Source organism: Piliocolobus tephrosceles, chromosome 5, assembly GCF_002776525.5.
Source record: "Piliocolobus tephrosceles isolate RC106 chromosome 5, ASM277652v3, whole genome shotgun sequence".
Lineage (NCBI taxonomy): Eukaryota > Metazoa > Chordata > Mammalia > Primates > Cercopithecidae > Piliocolobus > Piliocolobus tephrosceles.
The window spans coordinates 96,717,925-96,733,765 of NC_045438.1; the positions used below are offsets into that span (position 1 = coordinate 96,717,925).

Sequence of the window (15,841 nt, forward strand, 5' to 3'; positions counted from 1 at the left end):
AGTCCTAGCTACTCAGAAGGCTGAAGTGGGAGGATTGCTTGAGACCAGAAGTTTGAGGCTGCAGTGAGCTATGACTGTGCCACCACACTCCAGCCTGGACAACAGAGCAAAACCCTATCTCTATAATTAAAAAAAAAAAAAAAAAAAATTAAGACTTCAGAAAATAAGAACATTTAGGAGAAGTTGTAAAAGCCAATGTGTTTACCCTCACCTGAAGTCTAACAACTGTGCTAAATCCCTGGAAGCAACAATCTTAGTTAAAGCCTTTCTTTGTGCCTTTGAAGATGTGATTCCTCCCGCATGCAGTGTCCTCTTCTACCTGGTACACTCAAAAACTCCTTTAATGTTTCCTTTATAAATTCTTGTTCCCTTCTCTACAGTTTTACTACACATATTTTGTATATCTCTACTGCAGCCCTAACCATGCATGTAATCATTTGTTTACTTGTCTTTCTGTACCCTAATCAATCTCTACTGCAATCAAACTTGAGCTTTACTGGTAGGAATTTTATCATAATCATCTTAATGTACCTCATCTATGCCTGGTATGCAGCATAAAATCATTCAATGTTTTTGAAGGAAGAAAACTGAAAAACTCTCAATGACTTGTCTTTGAACATCAAAATCTTTTCAGTGACAGTCATACTGCAGTTGGAATAAGAAATGTTTATTCTTATACAGAATAAATAAAAGACAAATGTATGTAGTATCTGTCCTGCTGACTTGATTATACAGTTTTCTGTCCTGCTGACTTGAGTATAGTTTTCTTTACTGCCCCTAATCGTTAAGAATTTTTCAATCAGGATTATTCTTAAATACAAATTAACTCTCAGGTTGTTGATTTTAACAATATTTTAAACATTTTACCAATATATACAAGTTCATATTAACTGAATCTAATCTTGTATGTAAATGAGCAATAATACACATGTAAAATGTTGTAGGTGTTGAGACCTAGAGTAAAACAAATCGCAACCCAATTTCCAGACTGGTAACTTTTTTTTTTAACATTACCAATGAAGAAATGAGGAATGGAGAATAGGTCACTAGTATTTCTAAACTAACAGACAACTTCAAAAGCAAAAATAATGTAATAATTTTGGTTATAAATGAATCACCTAAGTTGATTATAAGGTTTAAATTAGTATTTCAAACTTAGACTACATTATCAGAATATTAAGACACCTTTATCAGCAATGGTTTCTATTAGTATCATCAGTGCATAGGAACGTGTCTACTCTTTTTCTCTCCCCTAATTACTCTCCTTCTATTGATTATTCTCATGTTTTTTGCCACAAGTAGGCCAGAGAGCTTGATTTGTTTGTGTACTTTGCAGTAGAGCAAGCCAATTTTTGGTACGCATAGTAATTTATTTGTCCTTTTAAATTTTTCAAGTATCTTATGTGAACACTATTTGATACAATAATATATTTAAGGCAAAAAAAAAGGTTGGTTTATCACCAAGTGTGAGGTTACTTAACGTTTTTAAGTAAAAGATCTGATAGCACATCTATGTAAACAGAAAAATATAGCAAGGTTCAGGACATGTCTTCTAAATGAGTCTAGATTTTACATTTTTAAAAAATGAAGAACAGCATCTAAAATATATGCCAAATTTTAAAAAATTACTAGTTATAAGGAACTGTTTATAATGCAATAAACAGATTATTTATTTAACTCTTTTAGCCTAAGAATTTCAGTCAACTGAAAGGTCATGTAAAACATTCCAAAAATGGTCCCCCAAATGTTACTTTCATTATTTCGAGTCAAGCAGTACTTTCAAGATCAATGAGAACTCCTAAATCTAACTAAAACTACCAAATAACATTTTCTCCAACATTTAAAACTAATGTGACTTGTTTTGATGCTATGAACTTTTATAAGCCTTATAAAGAAAGTAAGTATGGTATTAACTGTAATTTTACTCTTCAGAGCTAAACTACCAACTGAAGATAGTTAAACACTGTAAGGTCAATACTGTAAATCAGTTTAATTTAAATATCATCTTAGATTCTCTGGATTATAATGCAATAGAATAGGTCTTATTGAAAAATTCTCTATTTACAGAATGTGATTACTCAAAAACAAATATAAAATAGTATAATTTCATGTCATGAATTATTTCAGAGATACATCTCTCTACAGACAATGAAAACAGTAAGGTTTCACAAAGGAAAAAAATGGTTAAAAAAGGTGAAAACCTATTGAAGAGGATGCCATGTATATACTAACCAAAGACAATTAGAATTCTTACCTTTGGGCTGCTGTTTTTACTACTGGTATCTGTGCATGAGCATGATGAAAACGTCTACCATGAACTACAGTTCCAGAACATAATGATGTATTTTGCGTATTTTCACTGCAGATTCAAGAAACACAAAATAATTTGAACACGGAAAAATTATATACACATTTATAAAAGAAATCTTTTAAAATCTGAACAAACACACACAAAAACTTTTACCAATAATAATTTTAAAAATTTATGGATAAACCCAATTGTCTATTGGGAGTTTTCCATTTCTTGAATTTGTCTTTCAAATGTTTCCAGTCCAATTAAAGAAAACTAAAAAAATAGCAGATCACCTGAAGTCAGGAGTTTGGGACCAGCCTGGCCAACATGGTGAAATCCCGTCTCTAATAAAAAATACAAAAATCAGCCAGGCATGGTGGTGGGCACCTGTAATCCCAGGTCCTCAGGAGGCTAAGGCAGGGAATCACTTGAACCTGGGCAGGCAGAGGTTGAGAAAATTTAAAAAATAAAGCAGAACACTAAAATAAAAATCAGGAGTCCTAAATACTATTACTGATTTTGCCACTGACTTGAAAGTTACTGAGCTTCTATGTACTTCATTTGTCTATGCGTAAGTTGAGACAGCAGAAATAAAAGTGACTTTCAACCCTATTTCTGAGTTGCTACTGATACCCAATCCTACCAGTAACAGTGGTTCACTACGGTAACCAGTAGGAAAGGTGGGTTATTTCTGAAAAAAGGAGGAATAGGAAATTTTTAAGTCCCCTATTGAGACGATCCTGATTAGTATTTCCTAAAGGAGACATGACCACACCACTCTATTGTGCTTCTTCAAATATTATGACTGAGATTCTACTAAATGTATGAAAACAAAATCACGAGATCCCACCCTAACAAAGTATTTCTTGCAATGTTTTATTCAGAAACAAGAGACACTGCAATCAATCCTACTCCTAAGATTCAAAGCAAAGAATCCATATACTGGGACCATGCTACCTCTTGGCCCTACTGACAAATTCAGAAGAAAAGGTACAGGTTGGGCCTATTAGCCTCAAAGTTTTTGGTGTCAAACTCTTCCTTCATCTTTTCTATAGGATGTGTGGTGAAGTGCCTATACCTCAATTTCTTATTGTTGCTCAACATGTTAAGTCCAATTGGGTTGCCTTTCAAAGTTTTAAAACTTTCAGACTTGTTTCGTCTTACATATGTCTTCAAGATGAATTCACCAGAACTATTAGCAACAATTTCAGATCGACGATTTAACTGTAAAAAAAGATCCAGAAATATGAGTCGATAAATGCTGTAATGTGATAATCTATCAACAACTATGTGAAAACCATTTAAAAGCAGTAAAAACGTACAGCTATTGGGAATGATGGTGGATAGCACTGGCATGGATCTAAGAATGATTCAACTGCCTACTTTTTTTTTCCTAAAGACAATGCAAAGTTGTAGGAACATGGAGGTTTATTGTATTACTTTCTTTTTATGTAAATCTCTCCAAAGATATTTGAGACAATTAGGGTAGAGGATCTTAGGATAGCTTTCTCCAGAGAGTAAAAAGTAAGCATTTCCCCTGCTTATCAGGCCTTGCTGTTATCTGGAGAACACTACAGCCAAATATGGCAATCAGCTGTCATTTCAACTTGTGCTTTTGTGTAAGAACTTTTGCCTTAGTATCAAAGTTTCTATACAGACAGAAATTGATACTTTATACTACAATAGATGCAAATAATAGTATAAACATATCAGTAACAATCACTTTAGAGAGATCACAGTATGTAACGGGCAAAAGGAGCAAAATAAATTTGTAAAGATTCTATTATCATACAATTATACAATTACAGGATACAATTTCAGTTCCCAGAAAATTTAGAGACAACTGTTGAATTAAAATACAACATATAAATTATTTTAGAATCCTGGCTAATCTACTGACCTCCTAATTGTTTTGATTTTCCATAATTTTATTTGTGCTCCTAATGTGGTAATCTACATCAAATTACTGGGAGGAAATAAGGTGTAAATAAGTTTTTAAAAATTTATGGCTGATTATCTCACAGATTAGAGTACTCCCATTATAAAATCACGATGATATGTTCAGTCTGGAATTGCCTAAAACTTTAATCCACTGCCCTACCCCAGCCTAAGACAGTTTTCCAGGTAATGCAAGCACAGCCTCAAGAGAACTACTGTGAATAGATGAATCCATTTGTTCAAAAAGAGATCAAATGACTAGAAAACCAATTACAAACAAGGACCTTACTGATGTCAGACCTGAAACTACAAACATTATTTGCAAAGAAACATCAGTTTACAAAGCTTCAATAACACTGCATTAAATAATAACAAAATGTAGCTATTTCCAGAAAACTGCTAGTGTCATATACTGTGAATTACATCATCTCATATAAATCTCATGACAATTCTAGAAAGTAGACAGTTATTGGCAAGCCTAGAGTCTGCTATTCTGTCTGGTTAACATACGACTTATCCAAAAATACTACATAGTAGTCCCCCTTTATCTATGGTTTTGCTTTCTGTGGTATCAGTTACTAACAGCCAATTGCATTCCAAAAAATATTTTAATTTAGCCACTCCTCTGCTAGTAGATACTAAGATTGTCTCTAAAGTTCTTCTATGGTATCACCGTTAAGTTTTTCAGAGAAGTTTTTCAGGCAAGGGAAGTACATACTAATTCATAAAAATGTACCAGGGCATAAAACATGAAAGGACAGCTTAACTCTGGTACTATGTAGCAATGCTGTGGGGCATAGTTAAAGCCAGGTATTACTGTCCGGAGTGTTTAAGGACCCACACGCTCCCAAAAACAAAAACAAAAAATATCTGCCTGTGTTCTGGCAACACAATTAAAGTGTGGGTGATAGTCACTTTGTTTATGGAATGGTTTCACCAATGCTTCATCCTAGGATATATGATTCAGTATTCTCTGGGGTTTCATTCATTCACTGCGAGTCTTCAAGGGGGACTCTGGATATCAATCTATGAAATACATTTATACAAAATAAACACTGATACAGGGATCAGCAAACTTTTTCTGCAAAGGGCTAAAAGTATTTTAGGCTTTCTTGATCATATACTCTTTGTATCTACTCAACTCTGTCCAAATATTCAAATCGGTTGTTGCAGCACAAAAGTGGCCACAAACAATTTATAAATAAGCATGGCTGTTTTCCAAGAAAACTTTACTTATGGACACAGATTTGAGTTTTACATTATGTTCACATGTCATGAAATAGAATTCATTTGATTCTTTCTTCCAAGCATTTAAAAATGTAAAAACCAAAAAAAAAAAAAAAACAAAACAAAAAAAAATGTAAAAACCATTGTAGCTAACAGACGATAGATTTCAGGCTAGAGCTTTAACAGGACAACTCCTGTTTATAACATTAATCATTAAGTAACTAATAAGCATAGCAAGTTACTAGAATTTAAGTTCCACAAGAACAAAAAAATCTGTTTTGCTCCAACACTGTGCTCAATATGTATTTTCTGCATCAATGAATACTTCATTGAGAATACTAAATATGCAAAAACTTATCAATGTTATCTTCCACCCAAAATTATCACACATCATATAATTTAAGTAAAGTACTGATACTGAGGAAGTTTAGTACTGAAGAATATCAGATAATAAGAGAACCTAAATGAAACCATTAAGCTAGAGACATATGTATGTTAAAAGCACTTAAATTCTGAAAAAAAGATTTGAAACAGTAAAAAATTAGACACACTATAGAAAATATAACTTTGAAAGAGAACCAACAGCAGTTCTATAAATGATAAATGTCACTGAAATTTTTAAAAAGTAGAAAAAAAAAATCCAATGTATGGATTACCTAGCAGCTTAGATAGAGCTAAAGATAAAAGTAAATCGGAAGATAGAGCTAAGGAAATTACTCAGAATATGGTACAGAGATATACTTCTTCATTCCATTAGCCTTTTTTTTTTTTTTTTTTTTTTTTCCTTTTTTGCTTTTAAACATAAAATACAGGTTACGGGATTCTTCTTTTTTTTTTTTATGATGGTTTTATGTCTATTAGAAGGTCTAGAAATAATAATGTAGAAAGGTAAAATCCACAGAGATAATGACTAAAATGTTTTCTTAACTAACAAAAGATATAAATCCCTTAAAAGAAGCACAGTGAAACTGCAGAGGCCCAAAGGCAAAGAGAAGATTCTGTGAAAGAGAAGGGGAAAGATATGAAGACCCTGTGAGCTAAAATAAAGGATTTCTCCTAATTCCACACTCATTTTCAAATGGAGAAACCAGTCTATAATAGTTTAAACCAATGATCCATATGGACCTGAGGAAAGAAAAATAGCTCAGAGCAGTCTGAGCTCTGTGAGGCCCAGAGAGATGTAGTAAGGAATTTCAGTCATAGTCCCCGACCCATGCCCAAAGGCAACTATTTAAAGGTGTTACGTGCTTTTTCTTGCCTGTAGTTTCCTGACTAGCAGATAAATTACCTAAACTGTTGGCCGGGTACAGTGGCTCACGCCTGTAATCCCAATACTTTGGGAGGTCGAGGCTGGTGGATCACCTGAGGTCAGGAGTTTGAGACCAGCCTGACCAACACGGCAAAATCCCGTCTCTACTAAAAACATAAAGATTTGCCAGGCGTGGTGATGCATGCCTGTAATCCCAGCTACTTGGTAGGCTGAGGAAGGAGAATGGCTTAAACCCAGGAGGTGGAGGTTGCAGTGAGCTGACATCATGCCACTGCACTCCAGCCTGGGCGACAAAAGACTCCATCTCAAAGAAAAAAGTTATCACAAGTTGCACATTGTGGTCCTCATTCATTATCTTCATGTTCCATGAATTTGTGATACAAAGAACAAAGTATGGCCAATCAGTATCTATTGTTAGCTATTTTAATGTAAATTCTTGGTAAACAACTTAGGAATAGTCTCTTTTTCATTAAAAAACTCACTGTAACTGCTGCTCATCGAAGCATACATGTGGGACAACTTAAATCTATGCTCCCAGGTTGCAGTCCTTAAATGTGACTCAAATAAACTCACTATAATATATTAATTTTTACTATATTAACTTATTAACTACATTAATTTTGCCTCAGTTTCTTCCTTTAGTTTGACAGACCTATACATTACCTGTAAGCTATTCAAAATCCAGGTAGATATATGTATATATCCCTGGGACACATAAAGACCTTCTGAAGGATTATCAAACATGGTAGCTTTAGTCATAGTAATCAACTTTAAATCCTCAATCCGGCTGGGCGTGGTGGCTCACACCTGTAATCCCAGCAGTTTGGGAGGCCAAGGTGGGCGGATCACCTGAGGTCTGGAGTTCGAGACCAGCCTGCCCAACATGGTGAAACCCTGTCTCTACTAAAAATACAAAAACTAGCCGGACATGGTGGCACATGCCTATAGTCCCAGCTACTCAGGAGGCTGAGGCAGGATAATTGCTTGAACCTGGGAAGGGGAAGGTTGCAGTGAGCCAAGATCCCGCCACTGCACTCCTACCTGGGGCACAGGAGACTTCGTCTCAAAAAAAACAAAAAAGTACTGTATTGGCAAAAGCATACAGAAATTAACAAGATTTCAGTTTTTCCAATTATTTCTGAGAGCATTTGGTTAAAACAAAACAAAAGAAGAAACCTAAAAATAACAAGTATACTAGCTATTCAAATCTTCGTAAAGCTTTTTTAGTGTATTTCTCCAAAATCTGGAAGGCCAGGACCTAATGACTGGATTACAAATTATTTTAAATTTTTAAATGTTTGGTCACTATGTAATTTTTGGCATTTAACTCAAAAGGAAAGAACTGTGGCTAGGCACGATGGCTCATGCCTGTAATTCCAGCCCTTTGGGAGGCCAAGGTGGGTGGATTACTTGAGGTCAGGAGTTCGAGACCAGCCTGGCCAACATGGCAAAACCACTAAAACTACTAAAAATACAAAAATTAGATGTGGTGGCAGGCGCCTGTAGTCCCAGCTACTTGGGAGGCTGAGGCGGGAGGATCACTTAAGCCTAGGAGGAAGAGGCTGCAGTGAGCCGAGATTGCCCCACTGCACTCCGGCCTGGGAGATGAGAGATTCTGTTTCAAATAAAAAAAGAATTGTACGATAATACTACAGCAAAATTATTTCCATATTTATCTATTTAGAATGTAACCAGGATTTCTCAGCACTTGTGTCTAACAAAAAAGTTTAAAAATAAATTTCCCTCCATAAATATGTACAACTGTTACATGTCCATTTTTAAGAAAGAGTAAAATTATTCAGAAAGTTTCATTCAGGTAATACGGATTCATGAATAGATGAACTAAATGAATAAAAATGGAAACCATCAGCCTCATCCATGTTAAAAGATAAATTTCCAATACTATTTTGCATAATAAATTTAATAACTATAAATATCTATAATAATACTTTTTAGATGAAGTGTTCATTAATCATTATAATGATAACTCAGTTTTTAAAAAAACAAACTTTAATAGCAGCAGTTTTACTTAATGTTAAGCTTCAGTAAAGTTTATCTTCAGTGAAGAATATCTCTATTAAAGTGTGATAGGATAATAAAAAGATTTTCAATTACATAAAAGTATATCATATTAAGATTCTGTGGGAAAACTGAACAGAAGAAATATGAATTTAAGAGGGAAAAGGCACAATATAAAATTTCTAATTTAAAGAAGAGATGGTCCATGTATATTTAAAACAGATGATACTATCATATCAGAATGATCTTTAGAGTTCACTAAATAAATCAACGTGTCTTGTAGGTTTTACCTTAAAATATAAATATTTACATTTTAAAAATATGTAATAAAGCATATACTTTTACAAGAAATCATAAGAAATCTGAATGCAGGCCAGGCGCAGTGGTTCACGCCTGTAATCCCAGAACTTTAGGAGGCCGAGGTGGGCGGATCATGAGGTCAGGAGTTCGAGACCAGTCTGACCAACATGGCCTCTACTAAAAATATAAAAAATTAGCCAGGCGTGGTGGCACACACCTGTAATTCCAGTCACTCTGGAGACAGAGGCAGGAGAATTCCTTGAACCCGGGAGGTAGAGGTTGCAATGAGCTGAGATCGTACCACTGCCCTCGGGCCTAGGCGACAGAGCAAGCCTCCATCTCAAAAAAAAAAAAAAAAAAAAAGAAATCTGAAAGCTCTATATATGTACATTAAGACCAATGCCCTATATAAGTTAGTGATAGAAAACATCTTTTATTTTTTATTTTTTATTTCTGGTAGAGTCTCATTTTGTTGCCCAGGCTGATCTCAAACTCCTGGCTTCAAACGATCATCCTGCTTCATCCTACCAAGGTGCTGGGATTACAGGCAAAAGACACCATGCCTGCCCACATCTTATTTTCATCTACCCAGTTCACTCCTTTTTTTCTATTATTTTCTTGTCTATGTAAAGAACACCTAAAAAGCAGCACTTCAGGAAATCCAGATGTTAAAATAAAAAATAGGAAAACCTGCAGTGGGAAAAACCTTAAGAGTTTTTCAGTATGAATAACTTCATAAAGAAAAACTTAATAGTATTAACAGAAAAACATCAAATTCAATAATTTCCTCAGGCCGGGCACAGTGGTTCACGCCTGTAATCCCAGCACTTTGGGAGGCCAAGGTGGGCAGATCATTTGAGGTCAGGAGTTCAAGACCAGCCTGACCAACATGGTGAAACCCACTTCTACTAAAATATAAAAATTAGCTGGTTTGGTGGCGTCTGCCTGTAATCCCAGCTACTCAGTAGGCTGAGGCAGGAGAATTGCTTGAATTGCCTGAACCCAGGAGGCAGAAGTTGCAGTGAGCCAATACTGCACCACCACACTCCAACCTGGGAAACAGTGAGAGACTCGGTCTCAATAGATAAATAAATAAAATAAATTTCCTCAAATTATGACAAAATAGAGCTGTTGCAGAGGGGGAAAAAAAAAAAAACCCAGAAACACAGGGGAAAAAAGGAAATGTAAAAGTTCTTCAAATTCTTACAGTGTAAATACAGGAAATATGTGAAGAAGGTGCTATGTTCTGTTCAGCAAAAATTCAAGTGTGACTACATATTTTGCAAGATTATAGGGAAATAGAATCATACACTGCTAGTGGGAATGGCTAATGTTAACACTTATAGATAGGGAATTTGGCAGTATCTAGCAGAATCACATGTGAATTTCACCTCTGAAATAGCAACTTCAATTCTAGGAATCTATCCCACAAATATACTACACAGATACGAAAAAAAAAATATGCACAAGGTTTTAGTAAAGTCTTATATGTAATAGCAAGACTGGGGGAAAAAAATCTCTATTCATCAGTAGGGACAAATTAAATATCTACAGTATATCCATCCAATGGAGTACTATATAATAAAAAGGATGACAAAGATCTGTAAATACTTTGCTGTAGGGTGATCTATATAACATACTGTTAAATAAGAAAATCAAGGTGTCAGCAAACAGTGTGGATAGTTTTTCCAAGAATAGTAGTATATGCTTACATATATATTTAAAAAAAGTTAAGCCACCTAATTTTTAAAACAAGTCACTTATAGGGAAAACAGAATAAAGGGAATCAAGATAAAATTAGATTTCTCTGAAAATTACTTCTTTTGAGATGTGATGCTGAAACCATACAAAAAATTTACATAATAAAAATTAAAATGAAAATAAAACGCAATTCCTCACTACAAAAAAACAAAATTAAAAACAACAACAACAACAACAAACCTAACTCTCTATTCAGTTGGTAGAATACCAAACAAAAATAAACAATTCCAAATGACTTAAAAATATACTAATTTAAATACACATTCCTAGTGGGACACACATACCTGGTGTATGTGTCATCAAAAACAAGGAAACAAAATAATTTGAAAATCATTTTATTGGTAATTATGTTGGTATTACTGTTGTGAAACTATTTTATATATCTAATAAGACAAAGCATATAAAAGTGGGTATTTTGTTTTATTTTTTGTTTGGAGACTGAGTCTCACTCTGTCACCCAGGCTGGAGTGCAGTGGCGCAATCTCAGCTCACTGCAACCCCCGCCTCCTGAGCTCAAGCAATTCTCCTCCTTCACCTCCCAAGTAGCTGGGACTACAGGCACCCACTACCACGCCTGGCTAATTTTTTCTATTTTTAGTAGAGACAAGGTTTCAACATGTTGGCCAGGCTAGTCTTGAACTACTGACCTCAAGTGATCTGCCTGCTTTGGCCTCCCAAAGTGTTGGGATTACTTGCATGAGCCACCGTGCCCAGCCCCAAATAAGTTATTAAATTAACATCATTAAGAACAAAGACAGTAGACCCAAAAGCCTTTAAAAGAAAAAAATGATACATTTGATGACATAAAGAAATATATTTTCCCCATGGCAATAGCCATCATAAGCAAAGACAAAAGACTAGTGAAAAAACTGAGTTAAAATTTTAGTAATGGCCAGGCGCAGTGGCTCAGGTCTGTAATCCCAACACTTTCGGAGGCAGAGACAGGACAATCACTTGAGGCCAGGAGTTCATGATCAGTCTAGCCAACATGGTGAAACCCGTTTTCTACTAAAAATACAAAAATTAGCCAGGCATGGTGGCGTATGCCTGTAATCCCAGCTACCCGTGTGGCTGAGGCATGAGAATTGTCTGAACCCAGGAGACGGAGGTTACAGTAAGCTGAGACTGCACCACTGCACTCTATCCTCGGCAACAGAACCAGACTCTGTCTCAAAAAAAAAAAAAAAAAAGTACACACACACGTATATATATTAACAACTAGTATCACAGCAAAGGGCCAATTTCTCCAAAATACCCTATTTCATCAAACCTATAAAACTATTACATAATATACCACTATTGTATGTACTGTGCAAAAATTTTTATTTTTTAGAGATGGAGTCTCACTATGTTGCCCAGGTAGTCTCAAACTCCTGACCTAAAGCAATTCTCCCACCTCAATTTCCCAGAGTGCTAGGATTACAGGCATGAGCCACTACGCCTGGCCAAAAACAGTTTTTAAAAATAATTAAAGCATATCACGCTATCTTATAAGATGCATCTAGATTTCAAAGATGTCAAAATGTGGGGAAAAAAAGTGTATCTTAGACTAAATATAAAAAGAATTCCTATGAATAATATTCTAAAGACCAGATAGAGAAACGGGCAAAGGATATTAACTGACAATTATTTTAGAAAAAAATTAGAGTATACATATGAAATGATATTCAACCTCACAAAAAATAAAATGGAAATTAAAACTATACTGAGATACTAGTTTTCATCGGCAAAGATCAAAGGTTGATGACATTATGACAGATATGTGGGGAAACAGATAACATTCAGATATTGATGGAACAAGTGTAAATCTTGTATGCCAAAATTAGAAATGGACCTGTCCTGATAAAGCAGTGCAACTTTTAGGAATTCATTCTACAGATACGCTTGTATGTCTGCAAAATAACCCATATAGAAGGCTAGTTTACACATTATTTTAGAAAAGAATTAAAAAGTTAATGGTATATAATACAATGGAATACTATGCACTCACTGAAAAGAATGAGGTGTTTTTATGAACTCTTACAGATGGTCTCCAAGATAAGTTAAAGGAAGATCATGCACAGTATCTTACCAATTGTGTAACATGGGAGGTGGAAATATTTCTCTTCTTTATAATGCATAAAACATTCCCAAAGTGATAAATAACAAACTGGGAACACCATTTGCCTCTGGGGTGGAGGAAGTGGGTAACTGGGCTTTATAAATTAAAAATATTAGGTCTTCTTTTGAGGTAACAATTTTTTTGTATATAACGTAAAAGAAAAAAATATTTTAAGCAACACTTGCCTTTTTTCCTTTTGAGGTTTCAGAATCCTCATCTTCATCCACACTGAGCAGATTTGTCCCACTGCACAGAAAATAAGGGGAAAAAAACCTTAAGTAGCAATTATAATCCTTATATTACATTCTGAGGTTTTATCCTCTATGTTCACCTAATTCAGGGGATCAGCAAACTTTTTCTGTAAAGGGCCAGACCATAGGCTTTGCAGGTCATAGGGTCTCTGTAGCAGCTACTCATATGTTGTATGAAAAGAGCCATAAATAATACATGTAGCTATGTTCCAACAAAAATTACTAATTAGATGGCACACAAGATTAGCCCATGGATCATTGTTTGCTGAACCCTACAATAAATGAACACATAATTCTGTTTATTTAGCTATGGATTTTATTTATTCTCACTTATTTTTCCTTTCTGTCTTAGATTGAAAATTAAGGATAGAAAGACAAGAGAAACAAAATAATGGAGAAGAAATGAACTGAAAGGGAAGAAAGTCTTAGCTAATCAAAAGGAAGTAATTCCAGCGTTATTACCATGGTAAAATAGTATACTTCCACCACTCTTGGAAATATCAACCCTTCACTGAGAAATCACTGGCCTGAAATTCTAAAAGATTAAATTATCATGTTATCATGTTAATAGATAACATGAACCTGTTAATAGACACATGTTCAAAAAGCTGATGTCCCTGAGACTCATGATGAACCAAAAAGTACAATTCATAAATGAAATGTACAGAACAGGTAGCACCTTAAAGACAGCTTTTAAAAAATGTGGAACTATAGTAAATCTGCCACCAAAGAAAGTCAAATACAACCTTTTCAAAGACAATTCAGCTAAAGTATTTATTGTAAAGTCCTAGATATTTACACAAAAATGTAAAATGTTTTATTACAATGTTTATATACATCCCAAATTGTTTTAATGATAAAAGTTATCTCGTAAACATTTTTACAAACATGTTTAAGAGGTGGTATATTTTCTATGCAGCTTAATTTCAGATTTAACTCTAATTTTTCAAAACTATATGCATACTGAATATAACAATAATTGTTTAATATTTTAAAGTAATCAGAAAAAGTATAAAAGAAATGGAAGAAAGAAAACCATAAAATACTGATTTTAAATGAGAGACTTACCAGTTCAAAGCTCTCCTTCAAATAAAACTTCAAATCAACATCTCATCGGTGAAGGCACATAAAGTGGTAATGATGAATGGAGCTGTTGCCCAGACAGAAGTGAAGCACCTACAATATTTAGCCAATATATTCTGAATGACTTCTTGTATAAAAATTTTTCTAACATATTTATAGTTTTGGTAGAACTTCGTGTGTATATTTGTGTATCTCTGAATTTGTTATTTATTTTGGCCAGCAGAAAACGAGATCAATAAATCAAAAACCTAAAAACAATGTTTTCTTGTTTGTTTTTGTTTTTTTGAGACGGAGTCTTACTCTGTCGCCCAGGCTGGAGTGCAATGGCATGATCTGGGTTCACTGCAACCTCTACCTCCCGGGTTCAAGTGATTCTCCTGCCTCAGCCTCCTGAGTAGCTGGGATTACAGGTGTGCGCCACCACACCCAGCTAATTTTTTGTATTTTTAGTAGAGATGAGGTCTCACCATGTTGGCCAGGCTGATCTTGAACTCCTGACCTCAAATGATCCACCTGCCTTGGCCTTCCAAAGTGTTAGGATTACAGGCATGAGCCACTGCGCCCAGCCAAAAACTGAATGTTGAATTTCAATAACAAATCTCACGACATACAAAAAGTTCTATTAAAACTATCATTTAAAATTTTTACACAACAGTCATTCCAAGTAGATTAACAAAGTGTAATGAACACTTTGCTTAACTTCTGTCTGGATAAACACCTGTGTTTATCATTTATAATGGTTCTGCTTTCTCTGGTGAGAATCTGACCTAAGATGGATATGGTAGGGGTGTGGTCACAACCGGGGAAGAAAGATACTACAGTATTTAAACTTTCATACAAAATGCAAGGGTCTTAATCTGGGTTCACTTACTCATGATAAATGGTGGCTTTTCAAATTGCTGCCTGAACAGAATGCCTTTTTAAAAAACAAAAAACAATTTCCTTATTTTGAAGCCTTCCATTGTACAGTCAATTTTTAATTATAAGGTTACATGTATTATAAGCATATATTTATACATTTCAAAAGATGGAGAAAATAACAGTAAAATAATTTATCAATAAAGAACTGCTTTTTCTTTCCTTAAAGCGACTGTGAAAGAGTTAAATGTTTTCTTAAGAATACCATATTCCTAAAGATATTTCCATGGAATAGAAATTGTTTTTCTAATGAGAAGTTTTATTCTTATAAAATATCTGAGGGAAAAAAAAAATCCTTACTCTTTATCTGTATCTCCTTCACTTTCTTCTTCATGATCAAAGCTCCAATTATTTTTAAAACCTCCATCTCTCTTAGACTCTGATCTAGCCAAAGCTGAAATAAAAACAAACTGCAATAAGTATTCATTAATAGAGCTATTCAATATAAACAAATGTGAGCATTTCCCGAGCTCTTTGATTATTCTAGATTTTGTTTTAATTGGCTTGTCTTTGTCTATTTTTTGTAAACATCTGATTTCCTCCAAAGAGAAAAAGGCATTAAAATCTGTTTTTACTAATTCATAGTCATCCATACATGTGTTTGCTACACAAAGAAGCTCAGATTAGAAAGCTATAATAAAAATAGAGGGCACATGAATATGTATTAATATATAAAATCA

General features: G+C 34.4%; 1 protein-coding gene across 12 annotated transcripts in view; it reads right to left on the reverse strand.

Moving 5' to 3' along the window:
* Window positions 1-15,841, reverse strand: part of SENP6 (SUMO specific peptidase 6) — a 116,080-nt gene that overhangs the window by 80,260 nt on the left and 19,979 nt on the right. For 4 of the 12 annotated variants that reach the window (XM_023219266.1, XM_023219275.2, XM_023219265.1 and 1 more), the window contains exons 2-5: window positions 15,462-15,555; window positions 13,095-13,155; window positions 3,372-3,517; window positions 2,255-2,359 (exon numbers count right to left, since the gene is read on the reverse strand). In XM_023219266.1, coding sequence (XP_023075034.1) covers window positions 2,255-2,359; window positions 3,372-3,517; window positions 13,095-13,155; window positions 15,462-15,555 — 406 coding nt within the window. Of the gene's footprint in view, window positions 1-2,254; window positions 2,360-3,371; window positions 3,520-13,094; window positions 13,156-14,228; window positions 14,337-15,461; window positions 15,556-15,841 lie in introns of all 12 variants that reach the window. The other 8 variants (XM_026454547.1, XM_023219272.1, XM_023219271.1 and 5 more) reach the window with 5 other exon arrangements.